The 19120-nt window shown below is 50.9% G+C and overlaps 1 protein-coding gene across 4 annotated transcripts in view; it reads right to left on the bottom strand.

Annotated features, from left to right (window-relative positions):
* Nucleotides 1–18872, bottom strand: part of LARP1 (La ribonucleoprotein 1, translational regulator) — a 40822-nt gene extending 21950 nt beyond the window's left edge. For 2 of the 4 annotated variants that reach the window (XM_068205983.1, XM_068205984.1), the window contains exon 1: nucleotides 18425–18871. In XM_068205983.1, coding sequence (XP_068062084.1) covers nucleotides 18425–18767 — 343 coding nt within the window. In that variant the 5' untranslated portion in view covers nucleotides 18768–18871. Of the gene's footprint in view, nucleotides 1–2793; nucleotides 2821–18424 lie in introns of all 4 variants that reach the window. The other 2 variants (XM_068205982.1, XM_068205981.1) reach the window with 2 other exon arrangements.
* Nucleotides 18873–19120: the final 248 nt, after the last annotated feature.

Below are 19120 nucleotides of genomic sequence, written 5' to 3'. Positions count from 1 at the left end.
TGAGACTAAAAAGGCTGGGATCCTCCACCATGGAGAGGAGGGCTGGCTGCAGCATGTAGGAGGCCAGGAGGGCACAGGCACAGCACTCTAAGCTAGCAGGAGATCCACTTGAAGTGGCAGAAGTATTCCCTTCCAAAGCAGGCAGCAAATCTCACATAGCAAGTCCTTAGAGCTGAGCAGCACCGGCTGCTTGGCAGAGGAGTTTGGTGTTCGGAGTAAAGTCATCCACAGCCATCCAGCTGAAAATGTGCCCTCCCAGTCCTCCTCAGCAGCAGTGGGAATGTGACAGTGTGTCCCTCGGCCCACCAAGCCCAACTCTACATCTCTCAGGGGTGTTGAAGTCTCTCAGCTTTCCATCTGAACTCCAGACCACATGGTTTGAAATGGCTCCTTCTGAAAAGCACCCTACAGCTGCCAAATCCTGGTTGTGGGATGTGGAAGAGGACTGAGGCACTGCTGTGCCAGACAGAAGGAAAGTGAGGCCTTTCTTCAACAACTGCCTTATTTGCAAACACTGTTAGGTAACTGGGATGCAAACACTGCTGTGCTTCCACCTCCACAGTGCTCCCACGTGACACGGGGATGATCCAGGCTGAGGATCCAGGCCGGTGCTGGCATCCGTCGGCTAACAAGCAGGAACATGCTCTGGGGCACACTACAGCTACTGTGCCTACAAAATGGCTGAATTTTGGCTCAGGCACCCCCCACCTATGCAATTCCCAACCCTGACACTGCAACTCAGCATCTTCCATCACTCTGCTAACCATCTCCTTGGGAGACGACCAACAGACTTCTCATCCAGAGGGGGAACCAGCCATACAGATACACCTGACTTCAGAAGATTAAGCTTAAAAAACAGACCCCTGATTACATGTGTGGGAGTTCTGGTGACCAGAGTAAATTACCTCATTCAATAACTTCAGCAATGAAAAGGAGGTGAGGGAGTCAACAGCTCTGGTGGTAGGAGCAGTGCCACTCTGCCTTTGCCTGCTGCCTTCACACTTCACTGTGTCTTGAGATACCACAGCTTCCAGATAAGCTTAGTGCATGGGAAGAAAGAGCACAGCACCAACTTTAAGACTTTTCTGGAGAAAGGTATGAGAAAGACTGCACAGCGTCCTGTGCAGCTACCATTTAGAGGAATCCTGTCTCAGCTTTAACTTATCTTCTAAAAACCAGACAGAATTGTAAAAAAAGCCCCAAGCTCTGTAGGTAATGTTTTCTGCAACACTGCTGACATGTAACAAACACTTTCTGAAGCACTATCATCTGCTGCAGACACACACTCATGCCCCACCCTGGAGGCAGCTGTGCAAGGTCCCCAACCAGCTGGAGAACAGAGGATGAAGCAGTGCCAAGCAAAGGACATCTCTGAGCTCACAGCACAGGCAGACAAAACCCAATACCCAAAGAAGACATATCTTCAGCAAGGTGGAGAAAAGCCTCCTACAAACTCAACAGACGGGAATGTGTCTTTGCTCTTCAAAACCCTAGTATTTCCTTCTTACATGTTAAGAAAGCAATAAAATCATGAGGGACTTACAAATGTGGAACCAAAGCCTTAATCCAGTGCATCTACTTCTACACCACGGCCTTGGTAGCTGGCTAGAGCTCTGGAAATGCATCCACAACTTCCATCCCTCTGTTCAGTTCAGCAGGCTGAATTACTTCAGTGTTACGCCAGACCACTCTAAAGCAGTGAGTTATTTTCCCTGAAATCAGCTTCAAGACCCCAGAGCTGATTTCCATACTTCCAATGCCCCCACCATCAACAGTGATTTATCCTCACACCATCCATGAACTGGTGAAATGGGATCCCATGCAAAGCCAAAGATGGACATCAGAGGTGGACACAGTGACATGCCTGGGGTGACACAAGGCCCAGTCAGGCACCGACTTCCCTTGCCAGTGCCTTTGTTATGGCACATCAGCTCTGAAACATCAGGCTCTCACTGACTCATCCTGGTATCACTGCTTAAAACACAAATGTCTCTTTCAGCCTTGGCACTTCCACAACATCAGCCTGGATAAGGAGCTTCTGGCAATTTGGGAAAGGCAGGAATTGAGATCATCAATATTTGCTTCTGAAAATGACATTACTTTCCTGATTTGAAACCTCCATCCAGAGCAACCTTGCTCTCCCAGCAAGGCTGCACACATGACTGGGGCCAGGAAGTTTTTTCTTTGCACTGATGGCAACACAGTGAGCAACTCTGTTGTCCTTAACAGCAATACTCAACAGCAACACACAGACTACAAGCCATGGGGGAGGTCTGTGTCTTCCCAAAGTAGTGCAAATTCAAATATATATCCTCAGGTTCACAGACACATCCATCTGTATACAGGTAACATATAAACAACAACAATCTGAGTTACATTTGCATCTTGACACATCAGTGTTTTCGATTATGCGTGATGAGCAAGACCTACAAGTTCCCAAACTCCTTCACCCTGGACATCCAAATTTTCTATGCTACAATGTATGGGAGGAAAGAACCTTCCAGCTGTTTAGTCATCACTACATGAAACCATAAAAGATGTCACTGCTATACAGGAAAGAACAAATATTAGAGGTTTGTTTAAGAAGTTCTTTTGCTTCGGTTTTTGGGTGGGGTTTTTTTGGGGGTTTGTTTGTAGTTTGGTTTTTTTTTTTTTTTTACATTAATGTCCACTGCATATTCCAGACTGTACATTGCATGTACATCTGGTTAGTGCTGACTCTGAAGGAAGAGAAGTGCAGGGAAGGCAAGGGAGAAGGAAGTTTGAAGAGCTCCATTTTTATTTAATACATACCAGACTGGCCATCAGATGGAAATATATCTGTAAAAGAAAAAAAAAAAAAAAAGTCAGTATTGGTTGCAGCTGGAGTGCAAATCATATTTAAAAGGTCTCCTCTCTCAATTTGTTTGCTTTAGCTAAACAGAGGAAGTATTTTCTTAGAATCTCAAGTTAAACATCAATCCAGCTTGGAACCCACCTCAATTCAACCACTTGTTGTGAGAAAGATTTTGAAGGAGTCTATGTTTACCCGAATGCACTGCTCTCATAAATAACCTTCTGTATTGGCTTCTAGCAGACAGCAGTGAGCAATAAAAAAGGTTGTTGAGATGTACAAAGACCCACACAATGAGCTACTTGGTGGCAGCCCACACTCCCCCTGAGCAGCGACATCAGATGGAAATCTACAGAGAACATCTAACAGGGAGCACAGGTGGAAGCCAAGGCAAAAGCCAAGTAAGCATTCTTCTGATTGTCCTTGGTTTTGCAACCATGAGGGACATCAGCTATGCCTGGCTCTTACACAGCACCTACACCAGACACACACCCCCATCACCAAATGGACACCCAGGGCCTTGGCACATCACCCATCACACCAGGAGAACCCCTTTCCTTTCCTTTCCTTTCCCAGCTCAGGAGTCTCTGTCAGCAGGCACAGGGCACTGCACAGGACAGATTGAGTCTGGAGGGTTCAGACCCCAAAACAGATTATTCAACCTCCCCAGTCCCCAGGCTCTTTCCAGTTAGAGGTACGGGCCCTTCTCTTGGAGGGCCTCATGTATTGTTGGGAAGATGTTCATTTAAGTAGCTGGAAGGACCAGATCTAATTTAAGGAGCATACAGGACAGTGTGTGTGGAAAACCCCTGTTGATAAGGCTTCCCCAGAAGATATGAAAACAGTACTTTTGAGAGAGCAATACTTTATGTTTTCTTCAAGGATCCTGGAAGAGGAGGGGGAAGGAAGACTGCCAGCAAGGCAAGGTCCTCCTGGGACAGGGGCAGGCCCCTGGCTTCTGCTTATCAGCCACCCAAAACACACATTCAGCTGGAAAATCACAAGAGTTGCAGCAAGGACTACCCCTCAGGCAGGGCAATGCTCTCTGGCCTGGGCTCAGCTCATGCAGAAACAGCAAAAACACTCCTCGGCCAGAATAACTTCTATTTCTCTTCCTTTGACTTGCACCATGTTCAAAGCATTCTCAGGCAGGGATGCTTTCATGCCACATAGGAATGGGAAGAGCCAAGCTGAGCAAAAATACCCAGAAGTTAAATCAAGACTCTCTCTACCATTATTACACAGCTATGGTCTGTGGCCATTTGAAGACATGACATCAAGGACAGCCCAGCACATCCAGAACAGTCTCCAAGCAACAGTTTTGATCCTTTGCAAGCTGCATGTTCTACTGCAATCCTCCACCAGCCCACATCCCAAATGCATTTAAATATTTTCTATTTCTGTATGGTCACTGATGAGTTCAGGCTTCCACATCAGCAAGACAAAACACCCTGTACTTCATAGAATCATACAACTGTAAGGTTTGAAAAGACCTTTTAAGATCTCAAACAAGATATAAATTATTTCCCTACTTGGGCTTCTCTGCAAAGGAACAAGGTGGTAACACTGGTACCCCATCTGTTTGGATCAGCTGTACCAGATGCTACCAAAAACCAAAATAAATAACAGCACCACAATGGTTGATAAAATAAATTCCTTTGTGCCAGCCAGGAATTTAGCAAAGCCAGGCTTTGGCAAATGTTCCCCTTGCTGTACCCTGAGAGGTGCAGTTCTCCAGTCTGCATTCCTGCTAGGCTGTCCCACCAACTCTTCATCAGGAACGCCACAGCAGAACCAGCCATTCACAACAGGTCCAGGCTCTAATGCCACCAAATCAGGCACAGCTGCAGGTGACCCCCAGCAACACCTCCTATCAGACATGTCACCACCACAACTCCAAACTCACATGCCCTCAAGGTCTCCTCTCAGCTCACTGCTGTATTCCCCACTGCTCTAGATGTGCAGCAAGGCTCTCCTGGCTCCTCCTGAGCTCAGCCATGACTCTAGAGCAGCTTTGTCACTACTTTTACTAGAAAAGCAGTGACTCTACTCAGTGTCTGAGGTCAGAAGAAAGCAAGGACCACGTGTGACAGCCAAGGACAGATACAGCTCACATTCACCTCAAGAGACTTGCCAGGGCAACTCCTGTCAAGGAAAGACACTTGCATCCAGGGCTCAGCCCCCTTGCCTGGGAGAGGCTGACCTTGTCCAACTCATCACACCTATGATTAACACATATTTGACTCCAAGCTCTCCAGAGCACACTGAGAACACTGGGCTTGCAGGCAGCTTTCCCAAAGCTGAGAACAAGCACAGAGCAGTCTGTAGACTTGCTTTGAAAAATGGGACTGCTGGGAGGAGACATCTGAGGCAGGGCTGGTCAGGGACCAGCAGGCACAACGACACTTTGGGACACCTTTTTCCCCTGCAAGCACAAGTGACTTAGATTAAAAATTAGCCTGCCAATTAAGGGCAGCACCTCAGGTGCCCAAGAGAAGTCTAAATCAGGCAGTGCTTTCTTTTCCCAAGAAAGCCATAGTGGGGAAGCAGGCAGAAAAGGTATGTGGCCAGCAGGTAAACCCCTGGGCTGCTCTCCAAGCAGCCCATCTCCTACACTGCAGGACTGAGGCTGCCTGTCCAGGTCAGCTCCCTCCCAAGGCTAAAACTCAAACACAAAGAACCGAGGCACAGGGACGGGTTTTTTGCTCAAAGTCACAACATAGAAAGGTGAAGCCAGCAAACCAGCCCCACCAATTCCTCCCACCACACGCACACTTGCTACCTCCCAAGGCACCCTGATGCCAGGTATCCCACCACTGGTCAGATGCTGCAGGACAGTGCTTCACAGCAGCTCTCCACCATCCTGTCAGCCACCTGGCTCAGCAGCAGGCAATCCCTACACGGGACCCAGGCAGTCCTGCCTGCAAACACCCTCCCAGCCTTGCCCAGACTGCCCTCCAGGCAGCCCAGTGGGAAGGAGCAAGAAACAGTAACTCAATGCAAATGAGATTTCGACCCTACAGTCTCACACTTCCTCCTCCTCCTCGCACACAGACACTTTTGTTTCTCACCATGCACCCAAAATCAGAAAGAAGTGGTGTCTGGACACAGGGACCCAGTGACCCACAGTCACCATGGGAACCAGTGATCTCCTCACTGCAGCACCAGGTACTCCCCAAGCCCCTGACCATTCTCCTCAGCCCTGCACAGAATCCATGCAGCCTACAACATCTCAACAGGAAAACACATTCTGTGAATCTTCCTGTTACCAGCAAAGCAGGGTGGAGGACGGAGTGAGGAGGAGGAGGTCAGGGGTGTGCATAGCAGATGGCAGGGTATTGGGACAGGCACAGAGATCCCTTTCAGGACCATCAAGTGAAGGTGCAGATGTGGTACAGGGGTGCTTGCTCTGAGCACCACTACCCAGAGCTGTGGCACACAGCCCAGGAGATAGAACTAAATTGAGGGCACTCATCCTTATTTTAGGTGGTGCTGGGGGTGGATCTCAATTTCAATTTTTGCCTGATGGTATTTTTACACAAAGGAGAAGACCGTATGCTAAAATGGGGCATTTAAAGAGAAAAGCTGATGCATCCACACACATACCCCTTTCCCCAGGGACTATCTGGCTACTGCTGCTATTCAGGTATCTGGGACAAGTCCAAAAAAGTCACCCCATTTATGAGCCCCCATCTCCCCTCTGCTGCTCCCTGAGGAAACACACGCCAACCACGCTCCTCTGCCAGCCACACTCAGAGCGCTGAATCCAAACACCCGCGCAGGAAGCCTGTCTTCTCCCAGCTCAGGAGCTACAGCCAGGAAGGGACCTCCACCACCCAGTGCCTGTCCCCAGCCCCCCTTTTCCAGTATGGACACTGCTTCCTCCCTGCAGGGCCCGGGAGGCAGCGGCTGAAGAGCAGCTCATTATCCCTGACGCAAGAGAAACGCTGACTCGTTATTACAGCAACCTGCAGCCATAACTGCCGAGGGGCCGCAGGCTGCGTGCCAGCAGGAACCAGCTCCCCGCTGGCCCCCACCTCCCATTATTACCCTTCTGCTCTCCCAACGGGGAAGAACGACCTCGGAGTGCTTTATGCCACCTGCCAGACGCCAAAGCACACTGACTGGCGGAGCACGCTGGCCAGTGTGCTCTGGGTGAGGGCTGTGCGCGCACAGGTACCAGCACAGCGATGACAGCCAGCTCCTCGGCGGCTCCCAGTGGGACATGGGGCTCATCCACGCTGCCACAGGAACACACCAGCTGATTTGTTCTGGCTTTCGACCCCTGAAGTTGTAACCAAATCATCCTCCACGTTTTGCAGACAAAAGACTCGGACGTCAGCAAAAAAAATGACCTCTCCAAGGTCACAGGGGGACTCGCAGCAGGGACGTGACCAGAACTCGCTCACAATGGCTCCAAAGCTGCAGGGCTGCACTGGCTGCCCAGGAGAGGGAATGGGAGGGAAGCGCTGCCGGATGGCAGGATCGATTGGGATCTCTCCTCCTAACCTGACCTGCTGCCCGGCAGGGACGATCCGGGCATGAAAAGGTCCAAATTACATAGTCCAGCATACACTGCAAAGAGACCAGAGCTGTTTGAATCTCTTCTCTGGCCCTATCAACATTTCAGTTCGCATCTTTGTCACCTGGCTCCCCCTCGGAGGCCAAGGCAGTGCCTGCACAGGTTCCTGAGACAGTTACAGGGCTCTTCAAAGCAACACTCAGCAGAGAAGGGGGTGAGGTCTGCTAGGGAAAAGCAGCAAAGCAAGAAACCCTAAACCGGAAGATTAGCATGGCCAATTTTATCCCTCCCGAGATCTTGTTTGCTTCCTGTTCCCCTCCTTTGTTACCTGCTGAGCAGGATCGGGGAGGGTCCACCTCTCAAGTCACCCAGATCATTCCAGCCCTCTCCAGCTGCCAGGTCCACGCTAACATCTCCCATGCCTCTCAACTTACTGTAAGACATTTACCCCCTCAAACAGAAGCTGAAGCATGAGACAGATGGGTCAATCCTAACATGATGCTGGCTAGGTCCCAAGACACCGCTAAGGCCTGTGCAAGAGAAAAAAGCTACCAAAGAGTTTATCCCAAATCAGTTCCTCTGCAAGGGTATCCAGACTACCAGTATCTGCTAAGGGGTTTTCTGTTCCCTGCCCAGAGGAAAGGTTAGATTTGTTCTCAGGCACCCTCATCACCTACACTGGCTCAAGAGCTGCAGCCAGTGTGAGCTCTAACATCAATTTCCCACAAACCACACAAAAACAAATGCTCAAAATACGTTTTCAGTGTATGAACAGCTGTGCATTCGGTGAAGTTCAGCTGGGGTGCCCCTGCTACCTTCATGCACTTGAAAAGTAATGAAGACTTCCAGCATCATAGAGTTTCAAGAGGAACAACCCTGGGGAACAAAATCACCTATTCCAAAATCAGAGTGTTATCTGGGATAAGTCCCTAACTAACTCCACACCACACACTAAATGAGTACCTCAGTGCTGATGTTCAGTGTCCTCCAGACCGAAGGGAGCAGTGCAGACCCAGCAGGGCCGCGACACCAGCTGAACACAGTCACCAGCAGGACCAGCACTGTGCCTGGCAAAAACACCTTTCAGAGATCCACATGGATGGAAGAAGGTCCAGGTCTCTCCTCCAAGCACCAGAGATGCCAATGGGGTTCTTGGGAACCTGACCAGAAGAATGAGAGCTCTCCAAACAGACAGTCCTGCAAATTCAACACTCATATGCACAGGCACACAAGGAATAACTGGAAGGTCACAGGCTGCTCTTTCTCCCATCCACTTATCAGTGCTTGCACTGGAGAGAACAAACACTGGGTGTTCTCTCCCGTTAACCCCTTCCCCTCATCTCCAAAGTGCAGAAGCAGCAAAGCGCTGCTGCTCCAGAGCATGAGTCTCAACATTCCCAATCATTAACTCAACAAAGGGCTTCAGAGAAAGTCCAAGGCAACTTTAAAGGTTCTTGATTACTCTTCCCATGGAGCAGCTGGTGACCCAGCTCTGCCTCACGTCCTGTAATCACCAGGAAGCCTGGAGTGATACCACTGGAGCCCTTAGGCCTTCCAGGAGAGCAACCCTACATGATTCTGGTCCAAATGATCACAGTCACCCTCCCCAAACTGTTCTTTAAGCCACTGGATACTGAACAGACACTAAAATTGTTGGCACAATCAAGCAGAATACACATCTCAAAGACTCATATTTAAATACAGGAGCCATTCTGGTGTGGCCCAGAAGCCAGCTGGATCCCACACTGTGGAAACTGATACAGGATGGTGTTTCTGTCTGACAGGGCTGTCACACTCAGAGCTGCAACACACTTTTCTGCTTGCATATCAAGGACAGATCCAAACTCCAGAGAAGCTTTGCCCAAGGACAGCTTAGCAAGCAGGGGGGGCAGGACAGATCCATCTCCATACAAAGGAGAATCCATTAATGTTCCCAGAAATCCAGCAACTCCATGCAAGAGGATTCCACTCCACCCCCTCAAATGCCCCACAAATTCAGACAAGGATGCCATAAATCCCTATGAAAAACCCAGAAACTGAAAATTGCAAGGCTCTCTCCACCTTTGGGCTGCAGGCAGAGGGCCAAGCAGGGGGCTGTAAGGATACACAAGGCAGCACAGTGAAGACAACATAATTAAATCTCTTAACTGAATTACAAATCATCAGACACATAGTCTGAGGTGTTCCCTCCCTCTGGCCCAGGCTATCTGCTTGGTTTTAATCAAGCACAGCCATTCCAATCACCCTCCAAACTCCATGCCTGCTTGGTTCCACTCACTGCTGACAATTACTTCAACTCAGATTTCACCTCCAATTGAAGCTAAGAGGGTTATCTTACTGCAACCTGACATGTCTCCTCCAAATCATCTCCACAATTGTCCTTACAGGTTTAATTTTAAAATTTAAAACCATGGCACATTTACAGCAAATTCCTCCCTGTAGAGTATGCAAATGTCACATTCACCATTCCACAGTTAAAAAAAAACCTAAAAAACAAAAACCCCCAAAAAACCAGCAAGAGTGAGCTTGTAGAGCTCACCTGAGACTGGGAAACCAAAAGAAAAGTCCCCTCTTTGTTCAGCTCAGTGCAAGACCCTCTGAAGTGGCTGAGGATTTCTGAGCACTCAGAAGATGCCTGAGATCATAGCTGGTATTCCCCCGAGCTCTCAAGGATGAGCTGGGAAGTGAAATTCAATATGATTACAGTGAAGTCTCATGCTTTGTCACCTGAGCACATGGTGGAGACACCTCTGTGATTCGCTCTTCTCTACTGCTGGGTGGAACCTCGTGCACAAATCCCATCACTCTTCTGTTTCAGTCACAGTAAAAACCTCCTGATCACATTTTTGGGATGCGCTTCTCCACATTTCAGTATCTGCTGCTACAGACACATCATTTCTCAGCATCACACACACTGGTGTCTCTCCTTACACCTAATTCTTCATTCTGTTTTTCCCCTCTACTTTTCCCCTTCGCACAGCCTTGCAGCTGACTTGCCAACATGAGCCCACCTGGAGGTAACAGAACTACGGTCAAGTGCTTCAGTCACTCCTTTAGGTGTCTTTTTGTGCTGAATGAGGCCAAGAGAAGTGCTTTTTGTTATTGTGGTTGTCTTTATTTCCAGTAGGCTCATTCTCTGAGGTCAGGAGAGCTGACACAGACTTTTTACTACTTGGAAGTGTAACCTTTCCAGTTACAGCAAAGGCATAAAAATTGCAGAGAATCCTAAGGGTCTTGCAGGAATAAACTCAGTGCTTCTTTAGCAACATATAATAAAAAAAAAAAAAGGAAGATGTGACCTTGGATAATCCAAAGAAATTAATTTCCTGTAGTTTAAGTGAAAGCTGGCTTATCAGACATTTGAGTGTTGCTTGTTAGCTGTGAGTTCTCACTATTTTATTCTGTCACTGGCTTCATCATCTGCAAATGTGCAAACCAGATAGTTTGGCAACTAAGACTTGGTAAAATAATCACTCATTTACATCACTGACCAGATGCTTTCAAAAGCACAGTCAGAAAGAAAAACAAAATAAAGGCTGTGTGATTTTGTGTGGAGGCTGAATATATATCACAAATAATCTGCTTTGAAGACAATGCTCAGTATTTAGCAGCACCTCTGAGTTACCAGGCAGGTAAAACACCAATCTCCCCGCACACCTTTTCTCTTACTTTCCCATCAACAAAACTCTACCCTTTCCTCATTTTTGTGGTTTTTCCAATTTCATACTTGTTTCCCCACATATTTAGCCAGGAAAAAAACCCAAAAAACTCACCTCTTCTCTCAGTTTTTTTCAGACTCCTTAAAAGCTACCTTATCCAGCCCTGAAACCCCCCTGTTCTCTCCATGCATTCACGCTGCAGGCGAGTCAAAGAAGCCGAATGACTAGCAGGAAAGCAGAAGCGGTAGGAGCCCCCCGCGCCCGGCCGCTCCTCCGGTGCAGCCGTGCCCTGCAGACTGCAGAGTCACTCTGCAGGAGCTGCACACGCCGCCGCTCAGCCGGAAAAACGCGCCCAGCGCTGTGCCCGGGACGGGCTCCGCCGCCCCGAGCTGTGCCCCCATACCCGCGCCGGGAGAGCGGAGCAGCCCCCGTGTGCCACCTGCCTGACCCCACCTGGGGCTCACGCAGGCCCTCGCGGCCAGCAGGAAGGACACGCAGCACGTTTCCACCCCCTCTCCAGCTTCCCCATCGTGCTTTAACGCTGCCCCATGTGTCAAGGACGTGTGAGGTTCACAAGCCCCAGCTGAGCCCCCATTTCTCCCGGTTGCCCCCCGGCTGCCACGGTCACCAAGGGATCACTGCAGAGCCTGACAGAGCTCAAACGAGTGACACTGAGGAGCACCAGAGATGCTTCTCCTCCAACATCTTCCTCTTGGGGCAGGGATGCCTCTCCTGGGCCCCATCAGTGGCCAGGGCTGCTTTGGGGAGCGAGTTGGGAGTGGAGAGCAGCACCTGCTAGAGCAGCAGGTTGCAGACCTGTTCCCAGCCACTTCAAGGGGTGTCCAGCAGGAAGCAAACGCGCTTCCCCAGGAGCACAGGCCAGGGCACGCTGTGCCCGCCAGCACATTGCGAGTGTCACACGTATTCTGGAGGAACCAGAGAAACATTTTATAGATCAAAAGAGCAAAGGGCATTTGTGTCACCTCTGAATGTCACCACAATGAGACTGAATGGCATCACACCAACAACCAACCCCGCTGACCACTTCTAAAGGAAATTAAGGTTTCCACCTGGCCTGCTGTGACAGAGCACCCAACCCAGCCAGGGCCACCATGGTCACCTCCAACACACCAGTCTGCAGCAGAGAACTCTACCAAACCTTATGGTTTGTCACCACACAAAGGAACAAAGGACTCAAACCCACAAAATAAAAATAAAAATAAACATCACAACCACTGTAGAGCATTGAACCCTGCTGCGTGTTCCCATACAACCCTGAAACACATGGAAGTGTCAAGGGAAGCTTCTGCTCCTAAGTCAGCTTTGCTCCAGAAGGACAGTGAAGGTAACTCACTGATAAAGCAGGTATTAGATGAGCCAGTTCCCAGCCCTTCCTCCCTTCTCCTTGCATGTCTCAGCAGAACATCCCCCAGCACACGTAGCTTTAATGCTGCAGGAAGAGCTCTTGATCCTGGCAATACCCACAGCAAGTGTCAGACCAAAGCTGGGGCAGAATGACCTGCTAAGGATGGCTCCAGCAGCTCAACCAGCACCATCAGCCTGTGCAACACTGAAACCAGCAGAGCCACAACACATCACACAGCAGTTTGCTCGGGAAAGGCAATCCACCCACAAGGCCCCCCAGACTTCAGTACAAATGTGTGCTCTGATAGAGGAAAGTTCAATTAAGAGGATCTTCTGGAAACCTCCAATTACAGGATGAGCCTCCCTTTAGAAACATGTTGACACTTGACCACAGTTTCCACAACCTTTCCCAAAAACAAAAGTTTATCTTGCACAGCATTAGAATTGCTATCAGCAAACCTATTTCCACCAAATGCCTCATGCCGGTTTTTGCTCCACAGCTGTGCGACATTCATGTGCACACCCACTACTCTGTTTGCCAAGCAATCCAGACCGACCCTGACCCAAAATTTTCCCCACACAGAAGTCTGGTAATTTATTTATTCAAGGCCAAATCAAGTTGCCATTTGTTCTGGTCACCCATTAGCATTACCTAAATGCACAAGTAGCTTTAAGTTCTCCCAGGACTGCACTAACTTCTTTGAAACCCTTATTTTCCCTTTCCTCTGACCTTAAGTCGTGCAGCTGCATCATTTGATTCATGATATTCAGATTAACCAGTTATTTCAATGCAAGGAGGTAAGTCTCCCAGCTCCATTCAGACCTCACTTACAAGGACCTGGACCTGCAGAACGAGTGGAACCAAAGCCCAATTTCAAGTGAGAAAAGGAAGAAATGCAGAGCTGGCCATGTCAGAGACCACAGAGTGGATCCAGAGATCCACCCAGAGCTTTAGCCAACCCCTGGAGACAACTTCTTGGCCATGAAAAGCTCCACCTAGACAGCCCTATCACCATGGGAGAGCTCAGCAGGTATCACCAAGGTTGCATCAACCTCTTTCCCCAAGCTCCCTGTGTACACAGCAAGCCAGGGATTTGTCAGAGCCAGCAGTGTGGAGACTCAGGCCCTTGGTAGGAAGTCAGGAAAGGCTTCAATAATGCTAAGATGACCAAAGGATAAGTAACATATTAAAGACCATAATGTAAATGCGTATTGCGGTTGGGAATGAACAAAGCTCCTCTGACCCAACTGGACCTAGGGAAAGAGCACCTGTAATAACTGTAAGGGTTAAAACATTCAGCCTGATCTGAACAGCAAGCACAGCTTTCTACTAAAATGCCCATTCCTTATTTTGCCAAACAAGCACAACCACAGAGATGGTGTTGGAGATTCATTATAGTCGCAAGTATGCGAAGAGCAACCTAACTCTATCCAAGTCTGCATTTGGCATTGCCCCGAAGATAATTTCACACCGTTCGAGCACAGTAAAAAGATCTGGTGTCATAATTCGGAAGGGAGAGCAGAGCATTGCAGCCCCAGTGCCCCCATTTCCAGTCCTGCTTTCTGGATTCAATTCGCCTTCACATCCGAATGAAGTCCTTCTGCTGCCCCAGTCGCGGTGGAAATCTCCATGGCACAATGAGCAATATGAAGTTTAAAAGAAGAGCTGTGAGGGTAGGGAGATGGCTGGAGAGAGTCCTTCAGCGACGCCTTGGACCTGGAACTGGAGGTCGCAGCAGAAGCAGGCACTAAAGCCCAGCAACCAGGGCCAATGAGTCAGCTCCCAGGAGCTGCGCTGCATTCCCCAGCCTTCTCTGCCCGAAACAAACAGTGCGGAACAGGGCAAAGGTCCAGCACAAAGCTGAAGGGCAAAGGTATGTGGGGGAGGGAAAACACTAAGCCTCATGTTTATTTTTTGGAGCAACAAGTTCCAGTTACCCTCATCCTCCCTAACAAGGTGGGAAGAGTTACTCGAACGTGAGTTGTGGGATTGGAACAAAACAGGAGTTTGGAGAGGAAACTTGGGGCGGTGGAGGGGAGGCCTCCTGCTGCGATAGCAGCTCTGTTGCAACAGCCAGAAGAGCTCCACAACTACATGCCACGACAGAGTGAGAGTTGCCCAACACTTTGGAAATAGGTGTGTGCAGCACTACCAAGCTGGATACCTGAGCAAGCAGATGTGTGTGTCTACCCTGAACACGAAGAAATGCCAATGGTAAAGCAAGCTTCCCATCCATCTTATCTCCTGTACTGAAGGCTGATTTCAAGGAAAGCCCTATGGGGAGTTAGTCAGCAAGGGGTGAGATGCTAATGAATCTTCCCCTGCCTTCTCCTCAGCACCGGTAGCCAAGTCAGACTCTGCTCAGGCATAAAGCAACACGCACTCTCAACAACAGTCAGCTCACCCCTGGTACTTGCTGCTAGCAACGAAGGTGTGCCTTCTTGTAAGTACTGCTTATCCACCCAGCATGTTTGCCAAACAGCGTGCAGGAAACTCTACTCAAGAAATCAAAGCATCTCCTGCATCTCCACTAGGAAATACACTGCTTTCCCTGGCCAAGCACTTACAAGGAGATTTTTAAAAGTTAGCCCAGGCAAAGCTCAGCGATTGTAGTGCCAGTCATTAAAACCTGCATGTTCTTACTTCCAAGATGTAAATGGCTTTAAAAATAAAGAAGTGCCAAGTGCCTTGATGCAACATTTCTTGAAATACATCCAGCAGGTTTTCAAAATGGGGTGCTGTTAACACCTGTCCACACCAACGCTTGCATCAGCATCAGCCCTGGTGCAGGGCACAGCCAAGGAGTACAACATGTTCCAGAAGGTTGAGCTGTTTTAACTGCAAGCCACACTTCTCATCTACAGAAGAACTGAAGAAAACACTTGGAATTTGGTTTATAGCCAGTAGTACAAAGCTGGTTTTGCCAGAAAATGTTTCCTTCACTACCACAGACACACATACACTACCATCATGTGTCAGTCAGGCTGCTGGCTGCATTTATTTACATGATAAGAAGAGAACATGTAATAACAAGGGCATGGTCACACAGACCTTGCTACTAGATCATTAGAGAGTAAAAACGAGGAATCATTACAGCTCTGCAGCGTCCCTCACAAGCCGTCAGCAGTGTCAAGTACAAGCCTTGCCACACAGGACAGGACCATGTGTACTCAGGACTCAAAAGGTTCCCCCTCTCCTCTGACAGAAACACACATGATTAAAAAGGTAACATGCATCTTGTCAAGAAACCATGAAAATTTTCTGGTGTGCTGCTCCAGAAGAGCCTCAGCCTCCTCCACTCACAGCATCAGCAGTATCACTGGGGTCTAACTCGACCTAATGGTTGCCCCACTTACTGCCAAGCAGTTGTGCTTTTGGGAGGTTAAGAAGCAAGGAGAGGCTTCACTTCAAGAGCCCTCCTTCCTGAGAAAGCAGAAACGTTTGCTTGAACATCCTATTATATTACAGGCTTCATTGCCAACTTCTAGCATAAAAATACTGCAGCAGGTAAGGTAGGCAAGGAACAAACTTCTAAAGGTAAATCCTAATCCATGAAAAAATGACCCTGTTCTTCAGTCCCTGTGTCAGGCCCCAAACGCACTCAACTTGCCCAGCCATGGCGAGTCAAACAGCTCAAAACAAGCTGGTGTTCTGACCATCTGGAGGTGGTGTTAGCCTCTTCCCTATCCATACTCCAACACGGACAGCAGAAACCAAGCTCTTGCAGGCAGCTGTTTTCCCTGAGCTCAGTGCTTTTACTTTTATAAGCACCAACTCCAATGCACGCCATTACAGAATGTGTGGACACCTAAGGAGAAGTTACGTCCATTAAATCTGTTCTGTGGGTTTATAATTAATATAATCATTATAAAAAAATTAGGGCTTTCAAAGCCTGTAAAACAAGTCATAGAAGGATCCCTTTATCTTTACAGAGCTGTCTGCACTACGCTCTCTGGTCTCCTCACTACCTCTGGCGGACCAGGGCTGGAAACATTTAATATCTTCAGCACACGAGCACTGCACTGGGAACGCTGCTGGATTATGAGCAAAGGCCTTGCTAAGCTCTGCTGAGAAACCAAAGACTTATAGTAGTGACTTTCCAGAGTTCAGAAGCTCTCAATTCACTTCAAGCATAGAAAAAGAGTGGCTTTCCTTGGGTCATCCTCCTGGAGGTCACTACCACACCACAACATGACAACTCACCTCATCAGCTCATTCTTTCACACAAATTCACACTCCAGATCTTTTTTGGTAAGTGTCTGCCAAAACAAATCCTCCACCCAATGAAATGAAGACACAATACGAGCCTGCAAACTCTACAAGAAGGTACCTGGGTGCAGGGCTGCCAGGCAAGGTCAGCTGCCAGTCTGCCTCTCGTGGGAGCTCAGCAGCCGTGTTTATTTTACACGTTTTCTCTTCTGCTTATGAACACGAAGCAAAAGAAACAATGGCCCTAGAGAGGAGAGCCAAGCAGCAGCACTGGGGGCACTGCTGGAACCAGTCGCTGCTGCCAAGCGTCCCAGAACACACCACTACCAAATTCCATTTTTAAACGCCTTTGGGAATACAGAGACAACTGTGCTGGGCCCAAGGACAATTCTGAGTGTTGCAGCATTACTCCCTTACCCTACAACTGCGTGGACACGCTAATGACACACCCTCACTCTCTCCTTTAAATAATCATCCCAGGAGTTGCAAGGGCCCCCTGCTTGTGTTGGGCAGCTGCCTCGTTGCTGCTGACTCTGACAAATCACACACCTTTGAAACGGATGAGGCTGGAAATGAATCTGGACACTCCTTACACAGGAGACTCAACCAGGAACACTCAACCTTGCAGTTTTGCATTTTTTGGTTTATTTCTCAGGATCATTATCTCAGAAGGCATCACAATAGAGTGCAACCTTCACACAAAGGAGCGATGCGACCAGTTTTGTGTCATTAACGCACGAGGCGAATGCAGACAGCAACGCTGTCCTGGATCTCCTTAAGCTTTGCTTATGTCCATGACTACAATGACAAACCACCCAACAATCCAAACACAGACTTCTACCTGGCACGATTAACTTGTCTTCTTTACTTCCCATTAAGATGACAGCTTTCCAGGTAAATTGCAGAGCTGTCCATTTCTTAAAGATCAATAACTCGGATGAATCACCATGCTAGGTAGCAACAGTTCTTTACAAAACATTGGCACGTACAGTAATTGGGAATGTGATGGCACATCTGGCAGCGTGATTCCAGAGCTAACAGAGACAGGTAGAAAAAGATTAAGTCTTTCCCAAACAAGACGCTTCGTGAAAACTTCTGTGGTTTTCTCCAACTCCCGATTCACTTGAAACAGGTACGAGAGGAGCGCAACACCCATCCCGACAGGCGAGGAAATGGTGTTCTGCAGTTTCAGCCTTTGCTGACGACAGCAGCGCGTTACAAGCGCGATTTGGACAGCGCAGCCCCAACGCTTCCCTTTTCGGGGACCCCCGTTCCCCAGCCGTGCCCCCAGCCCGGGGCAGCGACCGGGCCGGGCAGAGCCGCGCTCGGCCGCGGCCCCCGGCCCCGCCGCCGCCATGAGTCGGCAGAGAAAGGCGGCGCGGCCTGCGCGGGGGAGCCGCGGCCGCGCACACGTGGGCAGCGCAGGCCGCGGCCCGGGGAAGGGCCCCCGCGGGGGCGGCGGGGCCGCGCTCCCGGGGGAGCCGCACGCCGGGAACCGACCACGTTGCCGGCGCTGCAGCGGCGGAATGCCGGGAGCGGGAGGGGAAGGGGGGGGCCGCGTGTCCGCCGCCGGGCCCGCCCGCCGCCGCCGCCGAGCCCCCGGCGCCCTCCGCTCGCCGCCGCATGGCCGGGCCGCGCTGCCCTCCCCGCCTCGTGGCCGCGGCCGGCGCCGCCGCTCCCCCCGCTCCCAGCGCGCCCCCCGCCCCGCCGCGGCCCCGCAGGCCGCGGGCGCGGCCCCACGCCGCGTGTGCCGCATGGCGCGGCCGCCCGGGGCGCGGTCGGCGGCGCACCCGGCCCCCCCCCCGCCCCGCTCCCAGCGACCCCCGAGCACCCACCGGGAGGCGACTGCCCGTTCACGGCCGGCGCGTTCTTCGTCCAGGGGTTCACCTTGGGCGGCGGGGCCTCGATGAACTCCCGGCGCCCCGCGCCGCCCGCCTCGCCGCCGTCCTCCGCCTCGCCGCCGGCCCTCAGCAGGCTCTCCTTCTCCTGGTTGTTGCTCTCCTCCTTCTGCTGCTTGGCGCTGGGCGGCCTCGGCGCCGCCGGCCCGCCGTCGGGGCCCATGGGCGGCTCGCCCTTCTCCCGGCCGCCGTCCTGCGGCGGCTTCAGCACCAGGGCGCGCTCCTCGGCGGGCAGCAGCGGGGCCGTGCCGGGCAGCAGCGCCTCCACCTGCGTCGCCATCTGCGCGCCCCCGAGCCCCGCCGGGAACCCCCCGACCCCGGTGCCGCCGCAATATGGAGCCGCGCGGGGACCACGCGACTGCCGCGGGGGCGCGCACCGCCCGCCCGTGCGCGCCGCCGGCGAGGGGAGGGGCGGCGCGGGGCGCGCCCCCGCGGGGCGGCCGGCGGCGCGCACGGGCCTGATGCAACGCCCGGCTGAGCCGGGGGGCGGGAACGGGGGTTTTAAAGGGCACCGGCCCCTTCCCGACATCCCGGCCCCGCTGCCCGGCTGGGAGAGGCCGGGCTCGGGCCAGGGGTACCGCTGCCGGCTCGGGGACTACGGGAACGAATGCACCGGTGGAGCCCCGGAGTCCC

This window comes from Anomalospiza imberbis, chromosome 15, assembly GCF_031753505.1.
Source record: "Anomalospiza imberbis isolate Cuckoo-Finch-1a 21T00152 chromosome 15, ASM3175350v1, whole genome shotgun sequence".
In the NCBI taxonomy this organism is placed as follows: Eukaryota; Metazoa; Chordata; class Aves; order Passeriformes; family Viduidae; genus Anomalospiza; species Anomalospiza imberbis.
This window is presented reverse-complemented; position numbering and strand designations above follow the sequence as displayed.